The 27150-nt window shown below is 44.2% G+C and overlaps 1 protein-coding gene across 8 annotated transcripts in view; it reads left to right on the plus strand.

Moving 5' to 3' along the window:
- usp20 (ubiquitin specific peptidase 20) overlaps positions 1-27150 on the plus strand; it is an 86801-nt gene that overhangs the window by 9245 nt on the left and 50406 nt on the right. For all 8 annotated transcript variants that reach the window (XR_015073330.1, XR_015073326.1, XR_015073328.1 and 5 more), the window contains exons 3-9: positions 8935-8988; positions 11336-11398; positions 13009-13140; positions 13859-13961; positions 14926-14995; positions 15962-16075; positions 22089-22167. Coding sequence is in view for 3 of the 8 variants with exons in the window: in XM_085965371.1 (XP_085821497.1) it covers positions 8935-8988; positions 11336-11398; positions 13009-13140; positions 13859-13961; positions 14926-14995; positions 15962-16075; positions 22089-22167 (615 nt within the window). In the remaining 5 variants the exon portion in view is untranslated. The remainder of the gene's footprint in view (positions 1-8934; positions 8989-11335; positions 11399-13008; positions 13141-13858; positions 13962-14925; positions 14996-15961; positions 16076-22088; positions 22168-27150) is intronic.

Here is a 27150-nt window from a genome sequence, read left to right on the forward strand (position 1 = left end):
CTTTGATCTGATCTGTTGATTGTGGGATTGATTAGCCCTGTCTATAGCATGCTGCTTCTGCTTTTTAGCATGCATGTAGTCCTGTGTTGCAGCTTCCCCAGGTTGGCACCTCATTTTTAGGTACGCCTGGTGCTGCTCCTGGCATGCTCTTCTACACTCCTTATTGAACCAGGGTTCGTCCCCTGGCTTGATGGTAATGGTAGAGTGAGGGATATGCCGGGCCATGAGGTTACAGATTGTGGTGGAATACAATTCTGCTGATGGCCCATAGCAGCTCATGGATGCCCAGTTTTGAACTGCTAGATCTGTTCTGAATCTATCCCATTTAGCACAGTGGTAGTGCCACACAACATGATTGGGGGTGTCCACAGTGTGAAGACGGGACTTAGTCTCCACAATGACTGTGCGGCAGTCACTGCTACCAATATTGTCATGGACAGATGCATCTGCGACAGGTAGATTGGTGAGGACGAGGTCAAGTAGGTTTTTTCCTCGTGTTGGTTCTCTCACCACCTGTCGCAGGCCCAGACTGGCAGTTATGTCCTTCAGGACTCGACCAACTCAGTCAGTAGTGGTGCTACCGAGCCACTCTTGGTGAATACATTGAAGTCCCCCACCCACAGTACATTCTGTGCCCTTGCTACTCTCAGTGCTTCTTCCAAGTGGAGTTCAACATGGAGGAGTACTGATTCATCAGCTGAGGAAGGGCGGTAGGTGGTAAACAGCAGGAGGTTTCCTTGCCCATGCTTGACCTGAAGCCATGAGACTTCGTGGGGTCTGGAGTCAATGTTGAGGACTCCCAGGGCCGCTCCTTCCCGGCTGTATACCACTGTGCCGCCTCCCCCGGTGGGTCTGCCCTGCTGGTGGGACAGGACATAGCCAGGGAGTTTGGGACATTGGCTGAAAGATATGATTCTGTGAGGGAGACAGCTCTCCCAATTTTGGCACAAATCCCCAGAGGTTGGTGAGGAGGACTTTGCAGGGTCGACTGGACTGGGTGTGCCATTGCCGTGTCTGAAGCTGGTGCCGAGGTCGATGCCAGGTGGTCCGTCCGGTTTCATTCATCTTCTTGTGTTTCGTAGCGGTTAGTTACAACTGAGTGACTTGCTAGGCCATTTCAGAGGGGCAGTTAAGAGTCATCCACTCTGGGTCTGGAGTCACATACAGGACGGGTAAGGATGGCAGATTTCCTTCCCTAAAGGACATTAGTGAACCAGATGGGTTTTTACGACAATCCGGTAGTTTCATGGTCACCATTACTGATACTAGCTTTTTATTCCAGATTTATTTAATTAACTGAATTTAAATTCCCCAGCTGCCATGGTGGGATTTGAACTCACGTCTCTGGATCATTAGTCCAGACCTCTGGATTAATAGCCCAGTGACATAACCACTAGGCTACCGTTCCCTTACTCGCCTCAATACTCCTTGTGGTAGCAAGTTCCACGTTCTAACCACTCTCTGGGTGAAGATGTTTCTCCTGAATTCCCTATTGGATCCATCAGTGACCATATTATTATACTTACAGTTTTGATCTCCCCCCACAGGGAGAGTTTGAGGATGCAACTAATGATGTACATTAACTCCTTTTAGCATTATGTTTTGTGAAGATAGTTGGTAGCATTTATCTGAAGTATATTTGTTTCTTCCAAAATTGTTTAGCTGATTACACTGAGATTTTCTCCTTGAGAAACACCTATTTGCTCAGTTGATTTTATCCAATTTTTTTTGACCTGAAATCGGTGGGGGGGGGTGGGGCGGAATAACATCCAAAAACCAGAAAGCCGAGATATACTGCATCAGCTTGTGGTTTGATGTGATTTAGATTCCTCCCTGCCTATCCCATTGGATTCCTGCCTTGAATGCACTGGGCCTTTATGTGTACTGAGGGGCAAGGTTCCTGCTGGCACAATTTTTTGATTTAAAACTGAGCATTAGAATTAAATAGATGGTTAAACATGGGCAAGGAGCTATTGGTAAATGAATATCCTCTGATGGCCTGTTTAACATATTCTCTTTTAATCTATTACCAGTTCTAAAGTGCCTTCATGTAGCCACCTCAAGCTATTTTGTCTTCTATCGGTGAGAACTGAAATACTGCCGGACTTTCCTTACTTGTGAATAAAGGAAAGCAATTTTTGTTTTCTTTCTGTTCTTCCCAGTGCGCTAAACTATGACTGTGAAGCACAGGCTGAATCTCCAGCAGTGGTACAGGTCATTGCAAACAATACTGCTATTGTATTACGTCAACCAACGTGGCTCAATTGTAACACAAAAGCAAAATACTGTGGCTGCTGGCAATCTGTAATAAAAACAGAAAAAGCTGGAAACACCTGGCAGGTCAGGCAGCACCTGTGGAGAGCGAAACCGAGTTAATGTTTCAGGTCCATCCATTAATTCTGTTTCTCCCTTTCAGTGGAATGAGAACGGATCTGGCCCGGGTAAATTGGAATCAAAGATTGGCAGGCAAAACTGTCGTGGAACAATGGGCTGCCTTTAAAGAGGAAATAGTTCGGGTACAGTCGAGGTACATTCCCACTAGGGGGAAAGATAGGGCAACTAAAGTCAGAGCTCTCTGGATGACAAAAGGGATAGAGAGTAAGATGAAGCAGAATGAGTGAGTATGTCAGGTTGAGAATACATCTGAGAATCAGGCTAAATATAGAAAGTTCAGAGGAGAATTGAAAAAGAAAATAAGGTATGAGAATAGAATGGCAGCTAACATAAAAGGTAATCCAAAAGTCTTCTAGAGGCATATAAATAGTAAATGGGTAGTAAGGAGTGGTCGGGGGTGGGGGTAGGGCCGATTAGGGACCAAAAAGGAGACCTACGCATGGAGGCAGTGGGTATGGCTGAGGTACTAAATGAGAACTTTGCATTTGTCTTCACCAAGGAAGAGAATGCTGCAGTAGACATAGTAAAGGAGGAGGTAGAGGAGATAATGGATGGGATAAGAATTGATAAAGTCGAGGTACTAGAAAGGCTGGCTGTACTTGAAGTAGATAAGTCACCAGGACGGGATGGGATGCATTCTAGGACACAGGGAAGTGAAGGAAGAAATCGCGGAGGTACTGGCCATAATCTTCCTATCCTCCTTAGAAACAGGGGTTGTGCCAGAGGACTGGAGAATTGGAAATGTTACACCCTTGTTCAAAAAAGAGTGTAAAGGTAAGCCCGGCAACTATAGGCTGGTCAGTGTAACCTCGGTAGTGGGGAAGCTTTTAGAAACTATAATCAGGAACAAAATTAACAGTCACTTGGACAAGTGTGGATTAATTAAGGAAAGCCAGCGCGGATTTGTTAATGGCAAATCGTGCTTAACCAACTTGATCGGGTTTTTTGATGAGGTAACAGAGAGGGTTGATGAGGGCAATGCGGTTGACGTGGTGTACATGGATTTCCAAAATGCGTTCGACAAAGTGCCACATAATAGGCTTGCCAGCAAAGTTGAAGCCCATGGAATAAAAGGGACAGTGGCAGCATCGACACGAAATTGGCTAAGTGACAGGAAACAGAGAGTAGTGGTGAATGGTTGTTTTTTTCGGACTGGAGGAAGGGATACAGTGGTGTTCCCCAGGGGCCAGTTCTAGGACCACTGCTTTTCTTGATATATATTAATGACTAGGATGTGGGTGTACAGGGCACAATTTCAAAATTTGCAGATGACACAAAACTTGGAAGTATAGTGAACAGTGAGGAGGATAGTGATAGACTTCAAGAGGACATAGACAGGCTGGTGGAATGGGCGGACACGTGGCAGATGAAATTTAATGCAGAAAAATGCAAAGTGATACATTTTGATAGAAAGAATGAGGAGAGGAAATGTAAATTAAAGGGGGTGCACGAACAGAGAGACCTAGGGGTATGTGTGCACAAATCGTTGAAGGTGGCAGGGCAGGTTGAGAAAGCAGTTAAAAAAGCATATGGGATCCTGGGCTTCATGAGTAGAGGTATAGAGTACAAAAGCGTGGAAATTATGCTGGACCTGCATAAAACACTGGTTCGACCACAACTGGGAGTATTGTGTCCAATTCTGGGCACCGCACTTTAGGAAGGATGTGACGACCTTGGAGAGGGTGCAAAAAAGATTTACGAGAATGGTTCCAGGTATGAGGGACTTCAGTTACGTGGATAAACTAGAGAAGCTGGTGTTCTCCTTAGAGCAGAGGAGATTTGATAGAGGTGTTCAAAATCATGAGGGTCTGGACAGAGTAGATAGAGGGAAACTGTTCCCATTGGTAGAAGGGTCGAGAACCAGAGGACACAGATTTAAGGTGTTTGGCAAAAGAACCAAAGGCGACATGAGGAAAAACCTTTTTACTCAGCAATAGGGTTGCAAAATTCTGGGAATTTTTAAAAGAGGAAACTTTCCATGGGAATTTTCAGGAATTTTGGGAATTTATGGGAATTTTGAGTTTTTTTGCACACTGATGGTTTTTGTCTCTGACCCTTATATTATCTTTGTCATCAAAATAGACATACTGTTCCATACAAATAAAAACAGGCTTTCAAAACTTTATTTAGGTTATAATTTTGAACTTTATTGAACCCCCACAAAAAAGACCCATCTAAAATAAAATAAAAAGAACGTCAGCTTATTTAGCCTGTAATTTGTCCTTATTTTGTCCCTTTTGAGTCTTCTACTTCTGAGTCTTCTGCTCCTCATTGCTCCTCCTGATTCTCTGACTCTGACGTGTCCATTTCCTCCTCTGTGTCAGTGTCTAGCTGTGTGGTGGACACTTCTGTATCTGGCTCAATAAGTTGTAGGTTCGCCCGGATAGCCACCAGTTTCTCCACTCTCTTGTTAGTCAGCCTGTTGCGCACCTTTGTATGCGTATTCCCAAAAAGTGACCAGTTTCGTTCAGAGGCCGCTGATGAAGGTGGGATTTGGAGTATCACCGATGCAATAGGTGACAGGGCCTCAGATGCACAAAGTCCCTTCCACCAGGTATGTGCACTGATATGCTTGCATGATTCCCATATCCCATCCCCATTCCAAAGACCTTGCTTGGTAGAGAACTTTGCCAGACTTCCCAGAACTTTGCCCACATCCAGATTGAGATGGTGTGAGAGGGTAGAAATCACACTGTAAGCGCTGTTGATCTGTTCTCCAGAAAGTATTGGTCTCCCAACATGCTTTGGGTCCAGCATGTATGCTGCAGCATGAATCGGCTTGACACAAAATTCTTGACGCGTCTGCATGAATTGAACAATTGCCTTCTCCTCTGCTTTGAGCAGCAGGGATGTGGGTAGGGCAATGCTGATTTGTTCTTTTAAATCAGTAAAAAGCCTGAGAACATCTGACAAGACAGCGTCATCTCCTTCAATCTGAGCAATTGCAGATGCTACTGGTGAGAGTAGTTTAAGGCTGCTAACCACTCTCTCCCAAAACACATCATCCAGCAGTATTTTCTTGATGGTGGTTTCCATATCCCCAGACTGGGATATTGCCATTTCTTGCAGCGACTCCTTACCCTCCAGAAGGCTGTTGTACATTATGACAACACCACCCCATCTAGTGTTGTTGGGCAGCTTCAGTGTGGTGTTCTTGTTCTTTGTCATTTGCTTGGAGTTGTAGGTTGCTGCAACTACCTGTTTTCCCCTGACATACTTAACAACTTGCTTGGCTCTCTTGTACAGTGCTTCCATGGTTCTCAAACCCATGATGTCCTTGAGGAGCAGGTTAAGCCCATGAGCTGCACACCCAATAGACGTAATATGAGGGTAGGCCTCCTCCACTTGAGCCCAAGCAGCCTTCATATTCGCAGCATTGTCAGTAACTACTGCAAAGACCTTTTGTGATCCAAGATCGTTGATGACCGCTTGCAGCTCATCAGCAATGTATGTGCCTGTGTGTCTGTTGTCCTTCGTGTCTTTGAGCTTTCCTTGGACTCTGTTATACTCAGCCTCCAGCAAATAAGTAGACAAAGCATGTCTGGTGGGAGGACAGTATGCAGGGCGAATAACATTGAAAAATCTCTTCCAGTACACATTGGCTGTGAGCATGAGGGGTGAGCCTGTTGCATATACAGCTTGAGCAAGGCACTCATCTGCATTCTTCTGGCTATGGTTATCCATTGTATCAAAGAACCTTCCAAGTGGGCCAGGAGTTGCTGATGATAAGGAGCCTGATGCTGAATGAGAACCATCATCTTCTTGAATGGAAGCAGAGGAACTCTGGGCTGACTGCTGTGAGCTTTGAGTGAAGTTGTTGCATTTGGATAAATGCTGCTGCATCTTTGTGGCATTCTTTACATATGGCTTTCTACAGTGTTTGCACATGTACACAGTCTTTCCATCTTTAATGCCTGGGGTAAAATCCTTCCACACATCCGACGGTAAACGTGGCATTGTTCTATGCAGAGAAATAAAGGGCATTCATCTCTGTGTCGAACTGCGGTCGATCAGCACGATTGCAACAGGGTGAGTACATTTTTGCTGATGCTCCATGTGATGGAAGCATGACCTGTACACACACGATGCTACATCACCAATAGTGTATTATTTTGTATATTTTAAATTGAAGGACAACAGAGTTCAACAAGTAACTGGTTTATTTGGTATAAAGTCTGATTTACTTACTGCATCATCACAACATCAGCAGAAAACAAAATGACTTCCCTCAGGACCCCTAACCTGGATCTTAAAAAAAACTATAGCAGTCTTACAGATGCCTGCAGGCCAATCACAATTCGATATGCAAATATTACAAATAGAGGGAGCTAATCGCTCATCCACTCATCCAACCAATCAGGACACATTTGTTCACAGTCACACACAAAACTTGTAATTATTAAAACAAGCCAAGTAAGAAGATAAACATATATTGATTAAGAAATTCCTTAATAATTAAGATTCCATCTCTGTTAGTAATTTTAAGAGAGGACCTGTGGAAAAAAAAAAGAAAGAAATACAAAAAAAACAATATTATGCTAGCATGTGCTTTTTTGGGCAAAATTCCCAAGCTAAACTTCCTGTGGAAAATTTCCGGAAATTTACCGGAAACTTTCCACCCCTTTGCAACCCTACTCAGCAAGTGGTTAGGATCTGGAATGCACTGCCTGAAAGGGTGGTGGAGGCAGATTCAATCACGGCTTTCAAAAGGGAGTTCGATAAGTACCTGAAAGAAAAACATTTGCAGGGCTACGGGATAAGGGCGGGAGAGTGGGACTAGCTGAGGTGCTCTTGCAGAGAGCCGGCATGGGCTCGATGGGGCAAATAGCCTTCTTCCATGCTGTAACCATTCTATGATTCACAGATGCTGCCTGACCTGCTGAGTATTTTCAGCCTTTTCTGACTTAATTGTAAAGTTCTTCAAAAATTTTCTCTGAGGCATCCCCAGTATAGCACTGGTGGTGTGGGTAATAATATTGTCCAGCCCTGTACATTTTGTGCCCAACATCATTGTTTACTGATCAAGTTGCTTGTTTTTTAATGCACCTCGTAACGGGCATGATTTGGTACTTTCTGTTCACTTTATGAAAAAAATTGTTTTCCTTGTTCCAATTGTGATACAGAGCTGTGAATTTCAAACAGCTAGCTTAAAGATCTTTTTAAAAAAAAAAAAAAAAATACTTTGGTTACTCCACTATCTGGAATTTGGTAGCTCTCCTCAAAATGCCGTGGTCATCTGCCTAACTACAGTGGCCTCGTGCAGAGACTCTGACGAAATGTAAAATGTGTTGAAACACACAGATCTGGCTCAGGTTCCCAGCAAAAGGAGAACTGATATTGAAGGTTGGAAATGGGGGTGAGGGTTGTAACTAACAATGTGGAGGACGGCACCAAAATCCAGGAAACCATAACCAGGCTTGCAGAGCGGCCAGATCAATGGCAAATTAAATTCAATATAGCAAAGTGTGAGGTGGTTAGTTTTGGTAGGAATAAGTAGGTCACTTACTCCTTGGAAAGTAAGAAAGTAAATGGGGTAGAGGAGCAATGAGATCAATTAAAGTAGCAACATAAGAGTGCAAATTAAGTATCCGGGTTCATTTGTAGAAGGATAGAATACAAAAGCAGGGAGTTAAAGTTACAGGAAACTTTGGTTTATCTGGAGGTTGTATGTCCGGAAATCTCGATCTAACGGCAGAAACCAGCAGCCGTTTTGGTTAGGTTTTTTTCCTTCTAGCATTTTTTTTTAGCAGTCAGGCTCTGGAAAGCGTCTCTGTAGCTTAGCAGCAGCTTCAGAGACGCTTCCAAGGTACGGGCCGAGTGTTTGCAAGCTGTTGCTAAGCAACAGTGTTTGTTGTCAGATACGGAGATGAAAACCTCCGTATCCTTCAACATTAGCGCCGGTCTATCCAGAAGTTTTGATAGATCGGCAGCAGCTCGGTCCCGTCGGTGCCGATATCGCGAAGTTTCCTGTACATAGGACCTTGGTTAGACCACACTTTTACTGTGCAATTTTGGTCTCCATACTACAAAAAGGATGTTGAAACACTGGAGAAGTGCAGAAACGATTTACAAGAATGTTAGCAGAATTGAGAGGATGCAACTATCAGGGAAGATTGAGCAGGCTGGGGCCATATCAGACAAGTACGTAGTAATGTTTTGCAGGTATTGAAGTTTCCCAGTTTGGATGGCTTGCAATGAATCTTTATTTATCCTGGGTGGGGCATGAATTTTACATCTGCGACAGGTAGAGTTTTGCGGACGAGATCAAGTAGGTTTTTCCCCTCGTGTTGGTTCTCTCACCATCTGCCGCAAGCCCAATCTGGCAGCTGTGTTCTTCCGGACTCGGCCAGCTCGGTCAGTAGTGGTGCTACCGAGCCACTCTGGGTGATGGACATTGAAGTCCCCCACCCAGAATACATTCTGTGCCCTTGCTACCCTCAGCGATTCTTCCAAGTGGTGTTCAACATGTTACTTGTAGTGTTGTAACTTAAATAAAACTGTTTGAGGTAATTCTACTAAAGCCTGTTTTTTTTTTTTCAGGGAACATGCCAATCCTGTGGTGTTGGTGGACCAAACCTATGGGCCTGCCTTCAGGTAAGGAGTGGTTTCTATTGCAAAATGTTATTTCTGTGATTGCAAAAGTAGCTCATTGTATAGAAGCAGACTCCAACTATGGTCCCTAAGCTGAGAAATAAGAATATTTTTGTCCCTAGGTAACTACAGCCTTGGTCCAGATATTGGATCCTTATGTACGTCTAGGGGTTAAGCACTTGCTGTTGGTTCCTGATTGGGTCTGGTATAGCTATTCTTGCTACTGGGCTTCAAGTTGCAGATTGTGAATATTAGCTTGCAAATACCTAAACCTTGATGCTTTCATAGGAAATTCCTTTGTACACAATTTTAATGGAGATGTTAATCTGATTAAAAGAAAAGGGCGAGTGCCCCTATTAAAATAACAGACAGCAAGGGATATCACACGAATGTGTTGAGCAATTTGTATGCTGAAATTTATACTGCACAAGTTCAAGGCCAGAAAAAAAAGGCCTGTGCTTCGAACCCTTGGTAATCCATGTCTTGTGTGAAATAGGCAAACAGAAATCCATCTATTTGAGTCATATTCTGAGGAGTTAATTTTTACTCTTTTTGGAGAATATGGGCCAAGCGTATTGATGTCAACACCAGGAAATGACACATTCACCAGACCAGTTCGCTACTACTGAACTGTCCTTGATGCTTCACATTTTAAACTATCCTGAAACCAGTTGCAGTTTGCCAGGTCTGCTAGCATCTAGATTAGATGGTTCTCAATCCTAGAAGTGCAGAGAATAATGCTGATTCTGATTGGACCTTGTCCAGTATACTCTGGCCTTGGACCAGGGAAAACTGGTGCTGGGTGAGTACCAGTTGCAACAGTGGTTTATAAAGACGTTCTAAACTGTGTTTAATGCTGGTAAAACTCTCAAGCTGTTTGTTATAAAGAAAGACGTATATATATCCACAACAGCAACTTAAGTTTCTAAAGTGCTCCACAGGGAGTGTATCTCAAAGTGCCTTATATTGAGGAGGAAAAACACAATGGACGTCGAGCAGAATGATAAAATTGAGAGGGTGAGGCTGAAGGCACGGTAAAGGCTTTGAAAGTAGGGCAGGAGATAATAAGGCAGAGAGAACTAGGCAGGGTGCTTCAGAGGACAGGACAAAGCAGCCCGCTTGATTGGCACCCCATCCACCACCAGCGCACCATGGCTGCAGTGTGTACCATCTACAAGATGCACTGCAGCAACTCACCAAGGCTTCTTTGACAGCACCTCCCAAACCCACGACCTCTACCACCTAGAAGGACAAGGGCAGCAGGGACTTGGGAACATCACCACCTGCGAATTCCCCTACAAGTCACACACCATCCTGACTACTTGGAAATATATTGCCGTTCCTTCATAGTCACTGGGTCAAAATCCGGGAACTCCCTCCCTCCCTAACAGCGCTGTGGGAGTACCTTCACCACACGGACTGCAGCGGTTCAAGAGGGCGGCTCACCACCACCTTCTCGAGGGCAATTAATGGGCAATAAATGCTGCCTTTGTCATCAACGCCCACATCCTGTGAATGAATTTAAAAAAAAAAAGAAGCATAGTGGCTGAATGAGTGGCCATCAATAATGGAGCAGAGCAGAAAGTATGAGGAACAACAAGTAGCCCCCTTTTGGAGGAGCCAGGGGTGCATACAGGGACGCAAGGCTGGAGCAGATCACCAAAGGTAGGGTGGGGAGAAGCATGGAGGAATTTGAAAATGAGGATGAGAAGTTTGAAGCCAACTATCTGGGGCACAGTGAGCCAGTGGAGTTTGGAGGGGACGGGGGAGTGATGGAAGTATGGGACTTTGTGCTGTTGAGAACGCGGACACAATGGGACCGTGCATTAATGTTTCACTGCGTCATGGAATGAGGAATAAGACCTGTGCTCATGACCATGATTGCTTCTGTGATCACTTTTTGATCAATGCCATGAAGTTGGGAAGCTACAGGTGGAGGCCAGGTACTCCCAAAAGCAGGAGTGAAGAATTGAAGACTCATTGCATTAGTTGATTTTCCGTCACCTCTTTGTGGCCGCCTCAAGAAGAATGTTGGTAGAGGCTTGTGAGCAGGTTATTCTCCCATTTTCAGTTACGGTTCTATGCATAGAATGGAGTTAAGAAAATATTAGTGTTAATAGTGTAAATAATTCATATACAAGGATTTTAAAAAACACAAAGTTGCATGCTGGAAAAGGATGAATTTCTGTGAGCTCAAAACAAGTGCAACTCTGATTCAAGACAGTTTCCACACATTAGTTTTTCATTTTCCATTTGTTTTTCAAGCCATTTTATTTGTGGTCCTATTTGGCAACTTAATGCTTATATTTGGTTCTTTTTTTCCCTCTCTATTCCCCTTTCTCCCAAACAGAATGGCTGCGCCTATGTAGGATGTGGGGAATCGTATGTCGACCACAGCACATTACATTCGCAGGTAATTGAGATCTTTACAAAGGAGAGAGAGAGAGAAGCAAATTACATTCTTCCTCCGGCTGCAGACATCTCCATAAATTATGACCATGTCGCTGCTTTATACCACTACAGGATAAGCGTTTCTTGCCGGGCAAGCTGGAAATTGCTGCTACCCCCCCCCCATTTTCCCTTGTAATTCTTGTACAGGAAACTTTTTTTTTTATCCGGCACCAACGGGACTGGCATGGTGCCGGTTTATCAAAAAGTCCGGATTACAGAGAGGTATACTTACCAAGGTACGAGAGCTCCGTACACAGCAACAAATCCAGGCTTCCCTGTTGCTTAGCAACATGTGCAGATACCCCGGCCACAGACCAAGCATCCCTGTTGCTTAGCAACATGTGCAGGAACCCCGATTGCACAGCCACAGATCGAGGAACGGCCACTAATATGAAGTAAAACTTACCTGAACCTACTCCTGAATTTTGCCGGTTAACCGAGATTTCCGGTTATTTAGGTGCCGGTAAATCGAGAGTTTCCTGTAACTCTCTTCTGATATCAGGCACTGTTGTGGTCTGGCCAAGGACTTGCTACATTTGATTCCAGTTCTGGTAGTGAATTTGAGTGCTAGGCAACCATGGAGCTGGATTCGGGCACTGCATTGGCTGTCCTACCAGACCAGCCGCCTTCTATTTTATTTTCCAACCTTAATGTTACAAGAGGATGCGATCTTCAGCGTTCTCATCAGGGGGGCTTGGCTCACTGAGGTTTGAGCTTCTATAATGATCGTTGCAAAGCTTCAGTTATTAGAGACAATGATCTTTTAAAACAGAAGTCCCATCCTAAGAATTTTCTTTAATGCCGTTTAACTGGTTATTAGATTTCGCTTATCGTTATATACTTGTTGTTTAACAGCTCAATCGTCTTGAGATATATAATTCTCAAACATAATTTGAGAATGTTGGACCTGTAGTTAATGCAATTCTTGTTTCGTCTGCCAAATGCTACCTACAGAGATGCGCTGAGCTTTCAAAGATTGCTGAGAAAGAGAGAGGAAATTTGAAGAAAAAAATCTGTGATGACAGAATGAAAATAAAAACCTAACTAGAAATGAGCTGGAGTAAGGGAATTTAAAAGAATACATGGAGCTAAAATTGAAAGGCGTGCTTAAAATGCTGTGTGTGCTTTTCAAGATATACCAGCGAACTGTCTTTCCGACGACCCTTATTGTAATACTGTGAGGAAGAATGCAGATAATTACATATTCTAGGGGTAGAAATGGAGTGTAGAATGCCTCCATTTAAGATTTTTTTTTTTTCACCAAAACCTTTGTTTAGTGGAAAGTACTAAAACTAGGTTTCCACACTGGGCGGGGGGGTGGTGAAGTAGCAATGACATTTTAAGTCTCTGTATTCAGATGAATGAAGGGCAGCTTTGGAAGCCATAAAGAATCTGTTTTACTTCAATAAAGTAACACTTTGTGATGGGAGAACTCCTATTCTGTAGGAACTTGTGTTTCCGATGTCGTAATAGTATTTGAAAACAAAATTGTGATTTTTCTCCCCTCTGAGATTCCATCATTTTCATTGCATTGTCATATAGCCCTATTTTTTTTTTTAACTACTACCACAGGCTAAGAAGCATAACCTGACAGTGAACCTGACTACGTTCCGAGTTTGGTGTTACGCATGTGAGAAGGAAGTTTTCTTGGAACAGCGACCCGTTGCGCCCAGCCCAGCCCTATCGAGCAGATCAACAGAGCAGGTAATGCACAGGTGGCTTACTGTTAAAATCTATGTAATGAGACTAGTGCTGCTGTTTGAAATCTCAGAATGCTCAGCCGTTGAATATATTCAAGACAGAGCGATAGATTTTTGGATAACAAGGGATATGGGGCTAGCGCAGAAGGTGGCGCTGAGGTAGAAGATCAGCCATATGATCTTATTGAATGGTGGAGAATGGCCTACTCTTGCTCCTATTTATATTCTTCTCAGATTGTATTTTTCCATAGTAGACTGATTGAGGGTATTTAACTTGCTCAGGCAGAGCTGCACTCTGATGGATAGATGAAGGTAGCTGGGCATCAGGGAAGCAGACTTGTTATTCAGTTTGTTGGTGGTATGAAAATGGCTGTTCTACAGGTTGAGCGTCCCGAATCCGGCAACCTCGGGACCGAGGCTGAGCCGGTTTTCGGGTTTTTCCGGACTTCAGAACGTACTCCTGATGTCTGAAGTCCAGAAACGCCCGAGCCCAGGTTGCGCTATTTCCAGTTTTTGGTAGGCTTCCTTCAGGGTGTCCGGATTCCGGAACATTTTACGGATTCCGGACCCCTGCTACCAATCGTCCCGGATTCCGGAACTCGGGATTTGGGACGCTCAACCTGTACAACAATGCAAACTAATATTTGTGAGCCAATAGCTCTTGTAGGTTTCAATATTGTGTCTGGGAATATTGCAGTAACGTGGCAATCTTTTCTTCTTAGGACTCTGGCTTATCACTTGGCAACCATCCAATCAAAACTGTTCCCATTGCTGTTGCAGATGAGGGAGAATCAGAGTCTGAGGATGATGAGCTAAAACCAAGAGGTACTTGGAGTGCAGACGGTACTGAATGCGGCCAAAGCAAAAACATTGTTGATGTTGAGTTGATAAAGGAGATATTCAGTGATTTAAATCATTGTGTTCAACCTGGGAGTTTATCTCAATAGAAAGGATTCGATGGCCTGGAATTTGCGCTCCGGATGACGGAGAACTGGCAGCGTTCGCCGTCATTCTGCCTCTGAAACTGACCGCAACTTCGGGATTTAGCGCATGCGGAAATCCTTAAGTTGTGGTCTGTCATTTACTGCTCCGACACAGGCTGCGCCGTGCCTTCCACCCCTGCCCCCCGTGCCCACAGAACCGGCAACCAGTGAAATCACCCAAATCAGGGAAACTGACAAACTTCGGCTCTTCTGCAGTTACATTCCCCACTGATAATTGGGCCCAAAGGGATCAGGTGTAACTGGGGTTTTAACAGCGTATTGACTGCTAAACAAAGGTTATGGGCCTGAAAAACTAATTTTAATTTTGTGCAGTGTGAAATTTATCCATTTTAAAAATTAAAAATTTTAAGAAACTTAATTTTTAATTTTTTTTAATAAGTTTGTTCATCTTTATTTCAAGTTTATCTTTTCCCCATGTGAGAGCCCCAATCTTTGTTTTGCTCTCCAACATTTTTAAAAAGTTAGAATTTTAAGAGCTTACACACATCCTTGTTCGCTGTCTGAGAATTCTGCGTTTTGATTGGCTGCTTAGACAGCTTGTTGAGGTCACAGGAGTTCGCACAAGGGGATCCCCACTGTACTCCGTTGATTTGAATTGAATGTCGGAAAACCCGAACTTCTCGAACTTGTGCAAAGTGAATGCCTTCCCTTCGCCGCTGACGACAAATTCCGGGCCATTATGATGGTGTAGCTAGTTTGTGTTCAAATGTATTGTCATGACACCCCCAAAATTGACTTCGGTGGGTTTTTAAAATTTACTTTCTCTCCTCAAATCTATCCGTTAGGGCTCACGGGGATGAAGAACATTGGAAACTCTTGCTACATGAATGCTGCGCTACAGGCTTTGTCCAACTGGTAGGACAAGTTGTTTACTGAGACTAGGTTGCTCATATAAATATTTGCTGGAAAAATGAACTAATGTATCACTAATTCCTGGTCAGACTTTCATCCAGACCTGCCACTGGTTACTGAAAGGCTGGGGGGAAAAAAAATACATTTTTCCATTTCACATCTTCATTGGTTTCCTGAAGATAACAACATACTGAAAGAGTTGGGCTCTTCCATGGGATAATTCCATAAAGAATCATGTCACGTAGAATGATACAGCACAGAAGGAGGCCATGCGGCCCATCGTGCCGGCTCTTTGAAAGAGCTATCCCATTAATCCCACTCCCCTGCCCTTTCCCTATAGCCCCACAAATTTTTATCCAATTCCCTTTTGAAAGTTATTATTGAATCTGCTTCCACCACCCTTTCAGGCAGTGCATTCCAGACCATATTATTGTATCCAATACAACTTAAAACAATTCATAGTGTACAAAAATGTTACTATGATAGAAAAAAACTAAGGGTTTGTGAATGTGGGTTCAAAAGAAATTAATTTAAAAGTATTTGTGCCCACATTCCTCTTCCCCCATTCTAAAATATGGTGAGTGTCTCCCTCTTAAACCATCTTTAGCTGCAAGTGCAGGTGGGAGGGGCCAGCCTGCTCACCCCTCTATGTGGTAGCTGCCAATATTTCCCTCTGATCTATTGATTGGATATGTAGTTAAAATGTTGTAAATAGACTTTCTGTGATTAAGACTTTCGTTGTAACGTGTTTGTTTTAGAATTTTTTGCTTGTGAACTGCCATTTGCTATATTTATAATAAAGCCCCTCTTTGTCTCACCGTGGCACCTGAGGTCTTTTGTGAATGTGACCAGTTTTTAAATGCTGTCGGCCTCTTGTTACCGTTGGCCTGCAGTCGTGGCACTCGCAGCGCGACATTAATTCAGTTGTCCGCCATGGGTTTCTAAAGTGTAACTACTTTTCTGTTATAGCCCACCGCTCACCCAGTTCTTCTTGGAGTGTGTAGGTTTGGTTCGTACAGACAAGAAGCCAGCTCTTTGCAAAAGCTACCAGAAACTTATCTCTGAGCTTTGGCACAAAAAACGGTATGTACCACTATATGAATATGGATTTATTTTTGCAAAGATTGCTAAAATGGTGCCTCCAGGTTGTAAAGGGGAACAAACAGTGTGTTGGTTGGAGTCAGACCTTGTTTAACTCGATGGACGACATTAGAATCCATTTGGCGAAGACTATTAAATATTTCAAGTAGTTATGTCGCTCTTTGTGTGCTGCGAGGGTATAGCACTGAAGGAAGCATTGCTCGGCTCCAGATTGCATAGGCAGCTTCCTCAGTTAACCAGATTTCACCTGGTTGCTTTGACTAGCGGAAGGGTGATTTGCTAATGCTTGGCCAATTTTAATCATTTTTAAAGCCTTACATGGAGTTTGGATATATGTTGACATGGTGCACCGCACTCGGGAGTTGGGGATAATGTTACAAGCCACCACACTGAAGTTTAGCCAATTTACATAGTAACACTCTTGGGCTACAGATTACTGACATGAACATTCCCTCAAAAATGTTAAGTTTGCTCTTGAAGAACGTGTATGCAGTTTGTTTTTTCCTGACCCATAGTGAAGTTTTTACTTTAGGTTGTTGTCCTTTTTAGTTCTGGAACTTGGGTTCAAATCTAAAGAAGAAAATGGATTTTGGCGGGCAAGGTTCCTTGAGTAGACTCAATCCCGGTCCCAGCTGACTTGTGTCCACGACACACAACTGCCCGTAACTCAGTTTTAATTGGCACTGAGCCGGTACTCCCGTTCAGTGAGGCCATCTAGGTGAGAAATTCTGTAGTCTTCTTCTGTAGTTGAAACCATTGTTGGAACAGTGTTGGGGCATTTTATTTAAACTCGTGCTGTACCTAACCTAACTTAATCTAGTTCCTGGGTTCTAATGACCAGAGAACAGTGTTCAGTTTTCTGTAGTTGACCCTCTAGTGAGCAGAAGCTCAAAACGTAGCAAAGGTGTCTCTAACGCATGTGTTGTGTGATGTAAGAAAAAGGAGACTTACCATCAAGTAACTTTAAAGTAAGCTTTAAGTAACTTATAAACACACTATATACACAAGAGAGGTCTTTACCATGCCTCTGGTAGAAGCCTCTTACAATACTGAACAGACCAGTATTTATACCAGTCCAACAGGAAGTGACATATGACAGGAAGTGAGGTATGTACATAGTTCATAGTTCACAGGAAGTGATGACATAACTTCCCGGAAGTTATCATTTTTATCACATTCTTCCCTCCTGCAGGATTAGGAGGCTGTGGTCTACCTTTTGGTCCGCAGCCGCCGAACAAGGAAGAGTCGCACCCGTTTGGATTCCCGTCGTAGAGGGTCGCTGGTCCGCTTACATGCGGTTGGCCATTGGTCAGAGTCTGTGTGGCCTGGATTGCCCTGTGAAGGGTCGGGGAGATCATGGCTTCGAGTACGAGCCCCAATAGGTTCAAAGTCGGACTGCCTCTGTTCAGAGGGAGGTGCAGAGCTGGTCTGTGGCGGATCAGTACTTTCATGCGCGGTACTGGGAGGGTCGCAACCTTGAGCACGGGGTTCTACCGGCACCAAGCTAGTTGGTGTCCGATCAGGATCCTGGAGAGGGGTACCCGATAGGTCCCAAGAGTTTCCTGGTGAAATGTCATCACCCGATGTCCCACTAGGTCCTGGTGGGCAGGGAGCCAGATCCCGTAATGATACGGTAGATTCTCGGCCGTCGGAATATCGTATGTTTGCATAGGTGGGGTTGGCATCGGTTAGTTCGACCTCGTCTACAAGAGGGTCATTTTTAGACGTCCGAACGTATCTTCGGAGTAATACAGGTCCAGGAGTAGTTAGCCATGACGGGAGTGATGTCCCATGAGATGAGCGACGCTGGAATCCAAAGAACCGCTCATGAGGTGTAGTATTTGTGGCTGTAGAAAGCAGGGACCGTATAGAGTGCAATGCATCCGGAAGCACTGTTTCCCATTGCTGGTCTGGTAGGCCCCGAGATCTTAAAGCGAGACGTACGGAATTCCAGATGATACCGTTATACCTCTACCTGCCCATTTCCGATGGGATGGTATGGTGTTGTTTTGCTTGTAGCAATTCCCCGTTCTGAGAGGTAGTCCTTGAGTTCCCTCGACATAAAGGATGGACCCCGATCTGAGTGAATATAAGCCGGCATGCCACAGAGAGAAAATACCTGCTCAAGGCAGCAGATTACTGTGGACGCCAGCATATTGGAGCAGGGGAAGGCAAACGGAAAACGTGAATATTCGTCGATCATGGTGAGCAAATATGTGTTCCGAGTTGAAGAGGGCACTGGGCCCTTAAAATCGATGCTAAGTCGTTGCATCGGTTGGGTTGCATGTATGAGTATACCATCTGAGGGGCGGAAGAACTGAGGTTTTAATTCCGCACAAAGCCGGCATTCTGAGCATATTTTCTTTACATCTCCAGTGGAAAAAGGGAGATTCCGTGATCGTACGAAATGTAGCATGCGCGTAACGCCAGGATGACACAAACCATTGTGGACATCCATGAGAGTGGAGGATGACATAGTGGAGCAGAATGCCCGTGTGAGGGTGTCCGGGGCCACATTCGCCTTGCCAGGCCGATAGAGAATGGTATAACCAAAAGAGGCCAGTTCCATCCTCCAAAGTTGTATTTTATTATTCTTAATTTTGGTTCGTTTTCGATTATCGAGCATGAAAGCGACTGATCGTTGGTCCGTGATCAATGTAAAGTGCTGGCGAGCTAGAAAATGGTTCCACTTCCGTACTGCCTCTATGATGGCTGTGGCTTCTTTCTCAACCGGAGGATAATGTAGCTCGGCACCTTGTAAGGTCCTGGACATAAATGCTACAGGACGACCTTCCTGATTCAGAGTAGCCGAGATCGCCACCTCCGAGGCATCACATTCAACCACGAAAGGGAGATTCTCATCAATGGAGTGAAGAGCCGCTTTCTCCAACTGTTTTTTGAGAAGGTTAAAGGCTGCAACAGCCGCTGTTCCCAGTGGAAATGATCTAGCATGCAGCAAGGGTTGGATTTTGTCCGAAAAATGAGGAATCCATTTAGCGTAGTATGCAAACAGACCGAGAGCCCGACGTAAAGAAGCCGGATTCTTAGGTGACGGGAGCTCTTGGAGCGGGCGAAGTCTTTCTGGGTCTGGCTTAATGATACCATTGCCTACGCAGTAGCCAAGGATGTTGATGGTCGGTTGCGACTCAACAGATTTGGATTCATTCAGGGTCAAATTACGGCGATGGAGGGCATCCCGAAATTTTTGGAGGTTGGAGTCGTGTTCCTGTTGATCGTGACCTGCAATGGTAATGTTATCAAGATAGGGAAAAGTGTCCCTTAGGTTTTCCTGCTTAACCAGGCCATCCATTGCCCGTTGAAAGACAGCCACTCCATTAGTAACCCCGAATGGGAGGCGACGAAATTGGTACAGCCGTCCATTAGCCTCAAAGGCTGTGTACTGCTTATCTGAGACCTTCAAGGGTAACTGATGACAGGCACTTTTTAAATCGTAAGTTGAGAACACTTTGTATTCGGCCAGTTTATTAACCATATCATCAATGCGTGGCAATGGGTAGGCGTCCAAGTCGGTATATTGATTGATGGTTTGCGAATAATCGATGCATAGTCGCTGTTTGTGAGGTTTTAGAGGGTTCTTGACAATGACGACTTGAGCCCGCCAGGGCGACGAACATGGTTCAATGATATCCTCTGCTAGAAGTCGAGAGATTTCAGCCGCAATAAAAGATTGGTCTTCCTGATTAAAGCGCCGCGATTTCGTTATTATCGGTTGGCATTGAGGCGGAATACTGGCAAATAATGAGGGTTCATCAAGTGAAGCTGCTGATAATGCACAAAATGGTAATTTAGATGGTATATTAGAAATAGTAAGTCCGGGTTTGGATCCACCAAACTCAATGGTGAGTTTCTTATGCTGTTTTTGGAAGTCCAGCCCTAAGAGGAGATCACTACATAAGTCTTTGAGCACCGAAAGTCGGGTGGAGGGATACATACGACCATGAAGTGTCATATCAGCAACACAAAAGCCGGAGATTCTGGTATTAAGTGATGACTGGGCCATCGCAATTGCCTGGTCCGATGGGAAGACATGTAGTTTCAATTTCGCAACAATCTGTTCCTTAATGAAACTATCAGTACTTCGAGTCAATTAAGGCATCTAAGGTATGCCCTTTAATTGAAATTTTTGTGGCTGCCTGAGACAGGTTCTGTGGGCAAGCAGCTGTAATTGGTGTCGTTGCACAGAGAGTGGCTAAAACTCTCGGTGTGCTTCTTCGGGAGAGAGCTCGAGAGGAAGCTTGATAGGTCCTAGCTGGAGCATCTTGATAGGCCCTAATTGGGGCAGTTCGGTAGGCCTTAGCTGGATTGGCCCTTGTAGAGGCCCTTGATAGGCAAACTTTAGCAAAGTGTCCTTTTTTCCCGCAATAACTGCAGATTGCATTGCGAGCAGGGCAGGTTTTCCTAGGGTGAAAAGCATCTCCGCAAAAGAAGCATTCCTTCCTAGATTGCCAAGAGGCTGCTAAAGTGGGGTCGTCCTCCTCTTCTTCATCAGAATTATCAGAATTAGATTCCCCCATGATAGGGTTCACCTGAGACCGCTTGAATTGTCTGGTTGCAGCTACAGCAGCAGATCGAGATCTGGGCAGCTGATAGAGGTCTGCATTTCTCTTTGCCAAATCCAGTGAACAAGCTAGGTCAAAAGCTTTTTGTAGCTCAAGTGTTTTACTTTCTAGTAGACGCTGGCGTATAAATGGAGAGGCAATCCCGCAGATGAAAGCATCACGAATCATTTCTTGGCGGTACAGCTCAGCTGAGGCTGCCTGAAAGTTACAATCTACGCTGAGCCTGCGAAGTTCTTGCAGGAATTCGTCAATTGATTCCCCTGGCCCTTGTCGGGTTGTGGCCAGTAGATGTCTAGCATAGACCTCATTTGGGGTCTTCGCATACAGTTTCTTAAGTGCCCGAATCACCTCTTCGTAATTATCCCAGTCATCAACATATTCGAACACTTTTGGGGTCACATAATTGACAAGTATCTTCAATTTAGCAGGAGCATCCGCTTTACATTCATCCAGAAAATTCTCAAAAGTACGATACCAATGCTTCCATACCCTGCCAGCTGCTGGTGTATTCGGGTCCAAGTCCAGACGAATAGGTCTAAGGATTTTCTCCATGATGGGTGGTTCCCTGGATCCTTAACTTCCAAGTTTGTCTGAAGGTCTAGTATTTGTCAGTGTAAATACTAAGTTACTTAAATTGATGTAAGAAAAAGGAGACTTACCATCAAGTAACTTTAAAGTAAGCTTTAAGTAACTTATAAACACACTATATACACAAGAGAGGTCTTTACCATGCCTCTGGTAGAAGCCTCTTACAATACTGAACAGACCAGTATTTATACCAGTCCAACAGGAAGTGAGGTATGTACACAGTTCATAGTTCATAGTTCACAGGAAGTGATGACATAACTTCCCGGAAGTTATCATTTTTATCACATTGTGTATGCGTTTTGTGAATTCTTGGTTGGCTTGTAGGTAGAATCATAGAATTTTACAGCGCAGAAGGAGGCCATTCACCCCAATGGATGGATGTTCAACTGGGAGGAGAGAGTTTTACGTTGGGCGGTGAGAGTTGAAATATACTCAACTGATGAACAGAATTCACCAGATCTGGAATTGTATAGCTGCTGAATTTTTTTCTTTCTTTCCATGCTACACCTTGTAACATGAGAAATTTCTCATCCAGGACCAAGAATCCAGCTAACCACTCAACTGAGATTGATGAAAAACATAAAGAGCTCTGATTCAGGTGTAAATCCAAGTGTTTAGTTCCCACATTAATGTATTAGTGAGAATGTGGGAAAGGCATTTCAAACTACTTGAAATGGGAGGATGAGAGAGAAAAGAGTCTGAAGAGACTTGACTATATGAAATGGAATTGACTATTGCAAAGGGTCTGAAGAGATTTGATTGTATCAAATAAGATTAACTGATATTGCTCTCACTGTAATTAATTCCCCTTTTTCTTTCTTGTGCAGTCCTAGCTATGTTGTTCCTACGAGCCTTGCCCATGGCATTAAGTTGGTTAATCCTATGTTCCGTGGTTATGCACAACAGGTAAGGCCGGAGATGTTATGTGTCTTAGAAGAAAATAGTATTTTGTGTAAATTATACATTTAAAGGGTGTGCTTCAGCCCCCCAGCTGAGAACATGGATTGAGAAAAAGTCATTTGGTCCATAAATCCCACTCCTATAGACCACTTGCAATCAATGTTCGCTCTGATTTTTTTTTTGGTGTGCGGTCCCTTTAAATTTGCTGCAGTGCACCTTAGGGGGAACATTGCTTGCAATCTACTCCATCAGGGACTCCACCTGTCCGATTTAGTTTTATCAGGGAAAGAAAGACTGACTTGCTTTTATATAGCATCTTTCACGACCACCAGACGTCCCAAAGCACTTTACAGCCAATGAAAGTTCTGTGTAAATAATCTCTGATTCCCAGAGGTAATGAAGCAAAACTCTAGTTTCCATTCCCACATCTTCACCATTTACTTGTGATCTGCTGCTTTCCCTCCACAACTCCAGCAACACTGTGGCCATTATTTTCCGTGGAGCATTTATTCATTAACAGTCGGTACTTTTTTGTTGTAACACCATATCCTGCTACCACCCAGATATTTATTCAGCTTCTTGTCAGTTGTGTGTCAGCTTGGCTTGTTGGTGGCTCTCTCCCCTTCTGAGTTAGAAGATTGTGAGTTCAAGCCCCACTCCACGACTTGAACACACAAGCTAGGCTGGTACTTCAGTGCAGTACTGAGGGAATGCTGCATTATCAGAGGTGCTGCCTTTTTGGGATGAGACATTCAACCCAGCCCCTGCTTGCCTATTCAGGTGCACTCTCCAAAGCAGAGCATAGGTGTTCTCCCAATGTCCCGGCCAATATTTAATCCTTGGCCAATGTTTATTCCTCAACTGACACCATCGGAAATGGATTAACTCGTCGTTTATCTCATTTGCTGTTTCTGGGGCCTGGCTGTCTGCAAAATGGCTGCTGTGTTTGCCTAGATAATAGTGAATGCATTTGAAAAGTAATTCACTGGCTGTAAAGTGCTTTGGGACGTCCTGTGGAAAGGAAACACGCTATATAACTGCAGGTCTGTCTTTCTGAAGCAATGAATAAGCATAACATCACCTACATTTGTTGGGAGTTTGTTCCACCAATGTCTGTCTTTGGGGGGTGGTGGGAGAGGGAGAGAAAGTTTCTTCTAATCTCTAGACGTGCATGTGGCCCAATAGTTCTGCGCCCACAGTCCAAGTCAAATATCCTCCTTGCACCCATGCTCCTCAGCTAGGCTCATATCTCCCCTCAATGTTCTTTTCCTAAATGAGAACCAGTTCATTTCTTTGGGTCTCTTCTCCTAATAACCCAAAGTCTCAATCATTCTTGTTACTCTTTCCTGAAAGCCCTCAACACATGATGATAGAGAGCCCAAAATTGCACGCAGTATCCAAACATGTGGTCTCACCAGCTATTAATACAAGGATACTTATTTCAACTAGGCAAATGCCTTTTGAAGTGTAACCTATAGAATTTGATCCAGCCAGTTGACTGGTTGACGGTGAATGAATAAATGATCACACCCAAATCCTTACCAAATACTGACTCTCTAGAAAGAAAGAAAGACTTGCATTTATATAGCGCCTTTCACCAACATCGGGCATCCCAAAGCGCTATACAGTCAATGAAGTAATTTGGAAGTGTAGTCACTGTTGCAATGTAGGAAATGCAGCAGCCAGTTTGGCTCCCCTGCTCCCCTGGCTCCTCTTCGAATAGTGCCGTGGGATCTTTTGAGTCAGCCTGAGAGAGCAGACGGGTCTCGGTTTAACGTCTCATCCGAAAGACGGCACCTCCGACAGTGCAGCACTCCCTCGGTACTGCACTGGAGTGTCAGCCTAGATTTTTGTGCTTGGGTCTCTGGAGTGGGACTTGAACCCACAGCCTTCTGACTCGGAGGCAAGGGTGCTACCCACTGAGCCACAGCTGACACTAGGAGCTAAGAGGGCAAGAAGAAGGTTGTGCCCAGAGGACGAGAGGAGATGCACTGTTTCGGCACTGACTGTCCCATCCTCTGGGAGGTTGGAATGCACTGCCTGATAGGGCGGTGGATACAGATTCAATAGTGGCCTTCAAAAGGGGATTGAATAAATACTTGAAGGAGACAAAATTGCGGGGATGTGGGGAAGGAGCGGGGGAGTGGGACTAACTGGATTGCTCTTCGAAAGAGCCAGCGCAGACTCGACGGGCCGAATGGCCTCCTCCTGTGCTGTACTATTCTATGATTCTTCCCTGCACTATGGAAGTGAAAGGGAAAGGAGGAGAGGGGAAGGCATTCTTGGAGAAGTGGAGTTACAATGGTGATTAATTGGCACTCGGTATGTTTATGTGGAGCGAATATGTCAACTTTCCTTTACTGCTGATGGCTGACAAGCGATTATGTTTATCTTGCTTTAAACCAGTTCGCTGATGTGAGCTTTTCAAGCTGAAAAATAAAAATATATGTTTTGTTTAATATATACGTGATGCACAAGATTTAGAAATGTGAAAAAGTAGAGCCCCATTTCAAGAGGAACCTAAATATTTGTTTGGACTGAAAATGTCACTAGTTCGCAGAACATGACCTAATATGCTAGAGTTCTGGACTGTACCTCAGTTTAGGGCTTGAGATGAAAATTACAAAGCTAGCAACATCCTTGCAGCTGAAGATCTTGTTTAAATAATAGTTCTTAAAAATGTATTTATTCATTCACGGGATGTGGGCGTCGCCGGCAAGGCCAGCATTTATTGCCCATCCCTAATTGCCCTTGAGAAGGTGGTGGTGAGCTGCCGCCTTGAACCGCTGCAGTCCATCGTAGCAGTCGACAGAGGGGGCTTACTGGTGGCCATTTCAGAGGGCAGTTAAGAGTCAACCATGTTGCTGTGGGCCTGGAGTCACATATATAGCCAGACCGAGTAAGGACGGCAGATTTCCTTCCTTAACATAGAAACATAGAAGATAGGAGCAGGAGTAGGCCATTCGGCCCCTCGGGCCTGCTCCGCCATTCAATGCGATCATGGCTAATCATCCAAATTCAGTACCCTGTCCCTGCTTTCTCCCCATATCCCTTGATCCACTTAGCCTTTATGAAATATATCTAACTCCTTCTTGAATATATTTAATGAATTGGCCTCCACTGCCTTCTGTGGTAGAGAATTCCACAGGTTCACCACTCTCTGGGTGAAGAAATTCCTCCTCATCTCGGTCCGAAATGGCTTACCCCTTATCCTTAGACTGTGACCCCTGGTTCTGGACTCCCCCGCCATCGGGACCATCCTGCATTTAGTCTGTCTAGTCCTGTTAGAATTTTATAAGTTTCAATGAGATCCCCTCTCATTCTTCTAAACTCTAACGAATATAAGCCTAATCGACCCAATCTCTCTTCATATGTCATTCCTGCCATCCCAGGTATCAGTCTGGTGAATCTTCGCTGCACTCCCTCCATGGCAAGAACATCCTTCCTCAGATAAGGCGACCAAAACTGCACAACTAAATAATAGTTCCATGATCACAAGATAGGTCCTGACGAAAAAGACCTTTGGTCCCTTTTTCCTTCCGGAATATCCACTCTGCTGCCTTCTCACTACAGAATCCGGCTGTTTCTTTAAATGAATCCAGCAGCCATGCCTTAACTGCCCCTCCCAGCAGCCTGTTGCAGCTGTTGATCCACTCTGTGTGTTTTAAAAAAAAAACATAAAACTTCCTGACATTTGTCCTAAACCTGCCCTTCACCCCAAACTTGTTGCCTTGGCATATCTGAAAGTACCCATCTGTTATGCATATATGCTGGCTCTTGCCAGGAATCTGCATAAATGGTCATTATAACGGGTTGCTTGGCAGCCAGCCAAATAGTGCATTATAATGAAGCATAGTTGTGGTGAGAGTCTCGCTGATTACACAGCGCGTGTATGCTGATAGCTAGCACTTTATACAGGGAGTAAATGGAAAGTTCTTGTAACACTTCTTTTGTGTTGCACAAAGAAGGCTCTCTCTGATAACTTGTTCCACAAGTGATGAGGATCTCCCACAGCTCTGGCTTTCTTCTGTTCTTTCTGTCGTTGTAGTTCGAAATATTGCTAAGAATTATTTCTTGTAGCTGATGCTCATCATCAGCCATCTGTTTTTAAATTCAGCAGTTTATCTTTTTGAACGAGTGGCCATTGTTTCAACCTATTGGCGCTACACCGAACCAGTGTGATGACAAAAACAAAAGACCGATCCCTCAACTCGGCTTGACCTGTGCTGTCATGCGAAGCAAGATCCCTGTATAACTGAGCTGCAATTGGATGCTGTTTGTAATTCTTAGAAGGGGTGGGGAAATCCGATTCAGTGTACAGCTAGTACTACACGCCACAACAGAATAGGTCTACCCTTTCCTGGACCTCAACAGAACTTGTGGACATGGAGGAAGAAAGCATATTTGTCAATTTTTTTGAGTTTTGGAAAGCAAAATCAAGAGGAAAGTTTGAGAGAGCAATGTTTAAGGTAAAAATTTGAAGCTCGGTTTCAGTACTGTACCTAATTGTACAATAATCTATTTGATTTGTTGAACCAGTTTGTGTTGGACTGAATATCATATCCAGTCTTTGATAAAACAGTGTTCCTTCTCTCAGACATTGCAATGAAGATTCTCTTCTGAATATTGCTCCAATTGCTTTTCCTAATTTTAAAGGGACAGATGTATCTGGCAAATTTGTACATTGATGTAATTCAGATCAAAACATGCCACTGTACCATGACAGAAAGTAGCATTTAGATTTCAGTGTCTGACTCCTGGTCTTGAGCCCACAAAGCCAAGCTGACTCCAGTGCAGTACTGAGCCCACCTGGGCCATCGTCCTGGTGAAACGTTAAACGGAGGTCCCATCTGCCTCTTTCTGTGGCATTAAAGATCCCATGGCACTGCTGGAAGAAGAGCAAAGAGTTCTTCGTTCTTCCAATGTCCGAGTCAATATTCTTCCTTCAGCCAGCACCACCAAAATATATTTGACTTCAAGGATTAAGTT

Source organism: Somniosus microcephalus, chromosome 23, assembly GCF_052327205.1.
Source record: "Somniosus microcephalus isolate GS21.2 chromosome 23, FLI_Smic_1.0, whole genome shotgun sequence".
Lineage (NCBI taxonomy): Eukaryota > Metazoa > Chordata > Chondrichthyes > Squaliformes > Somniosidae > Somniosus > Somniosus microcephalus.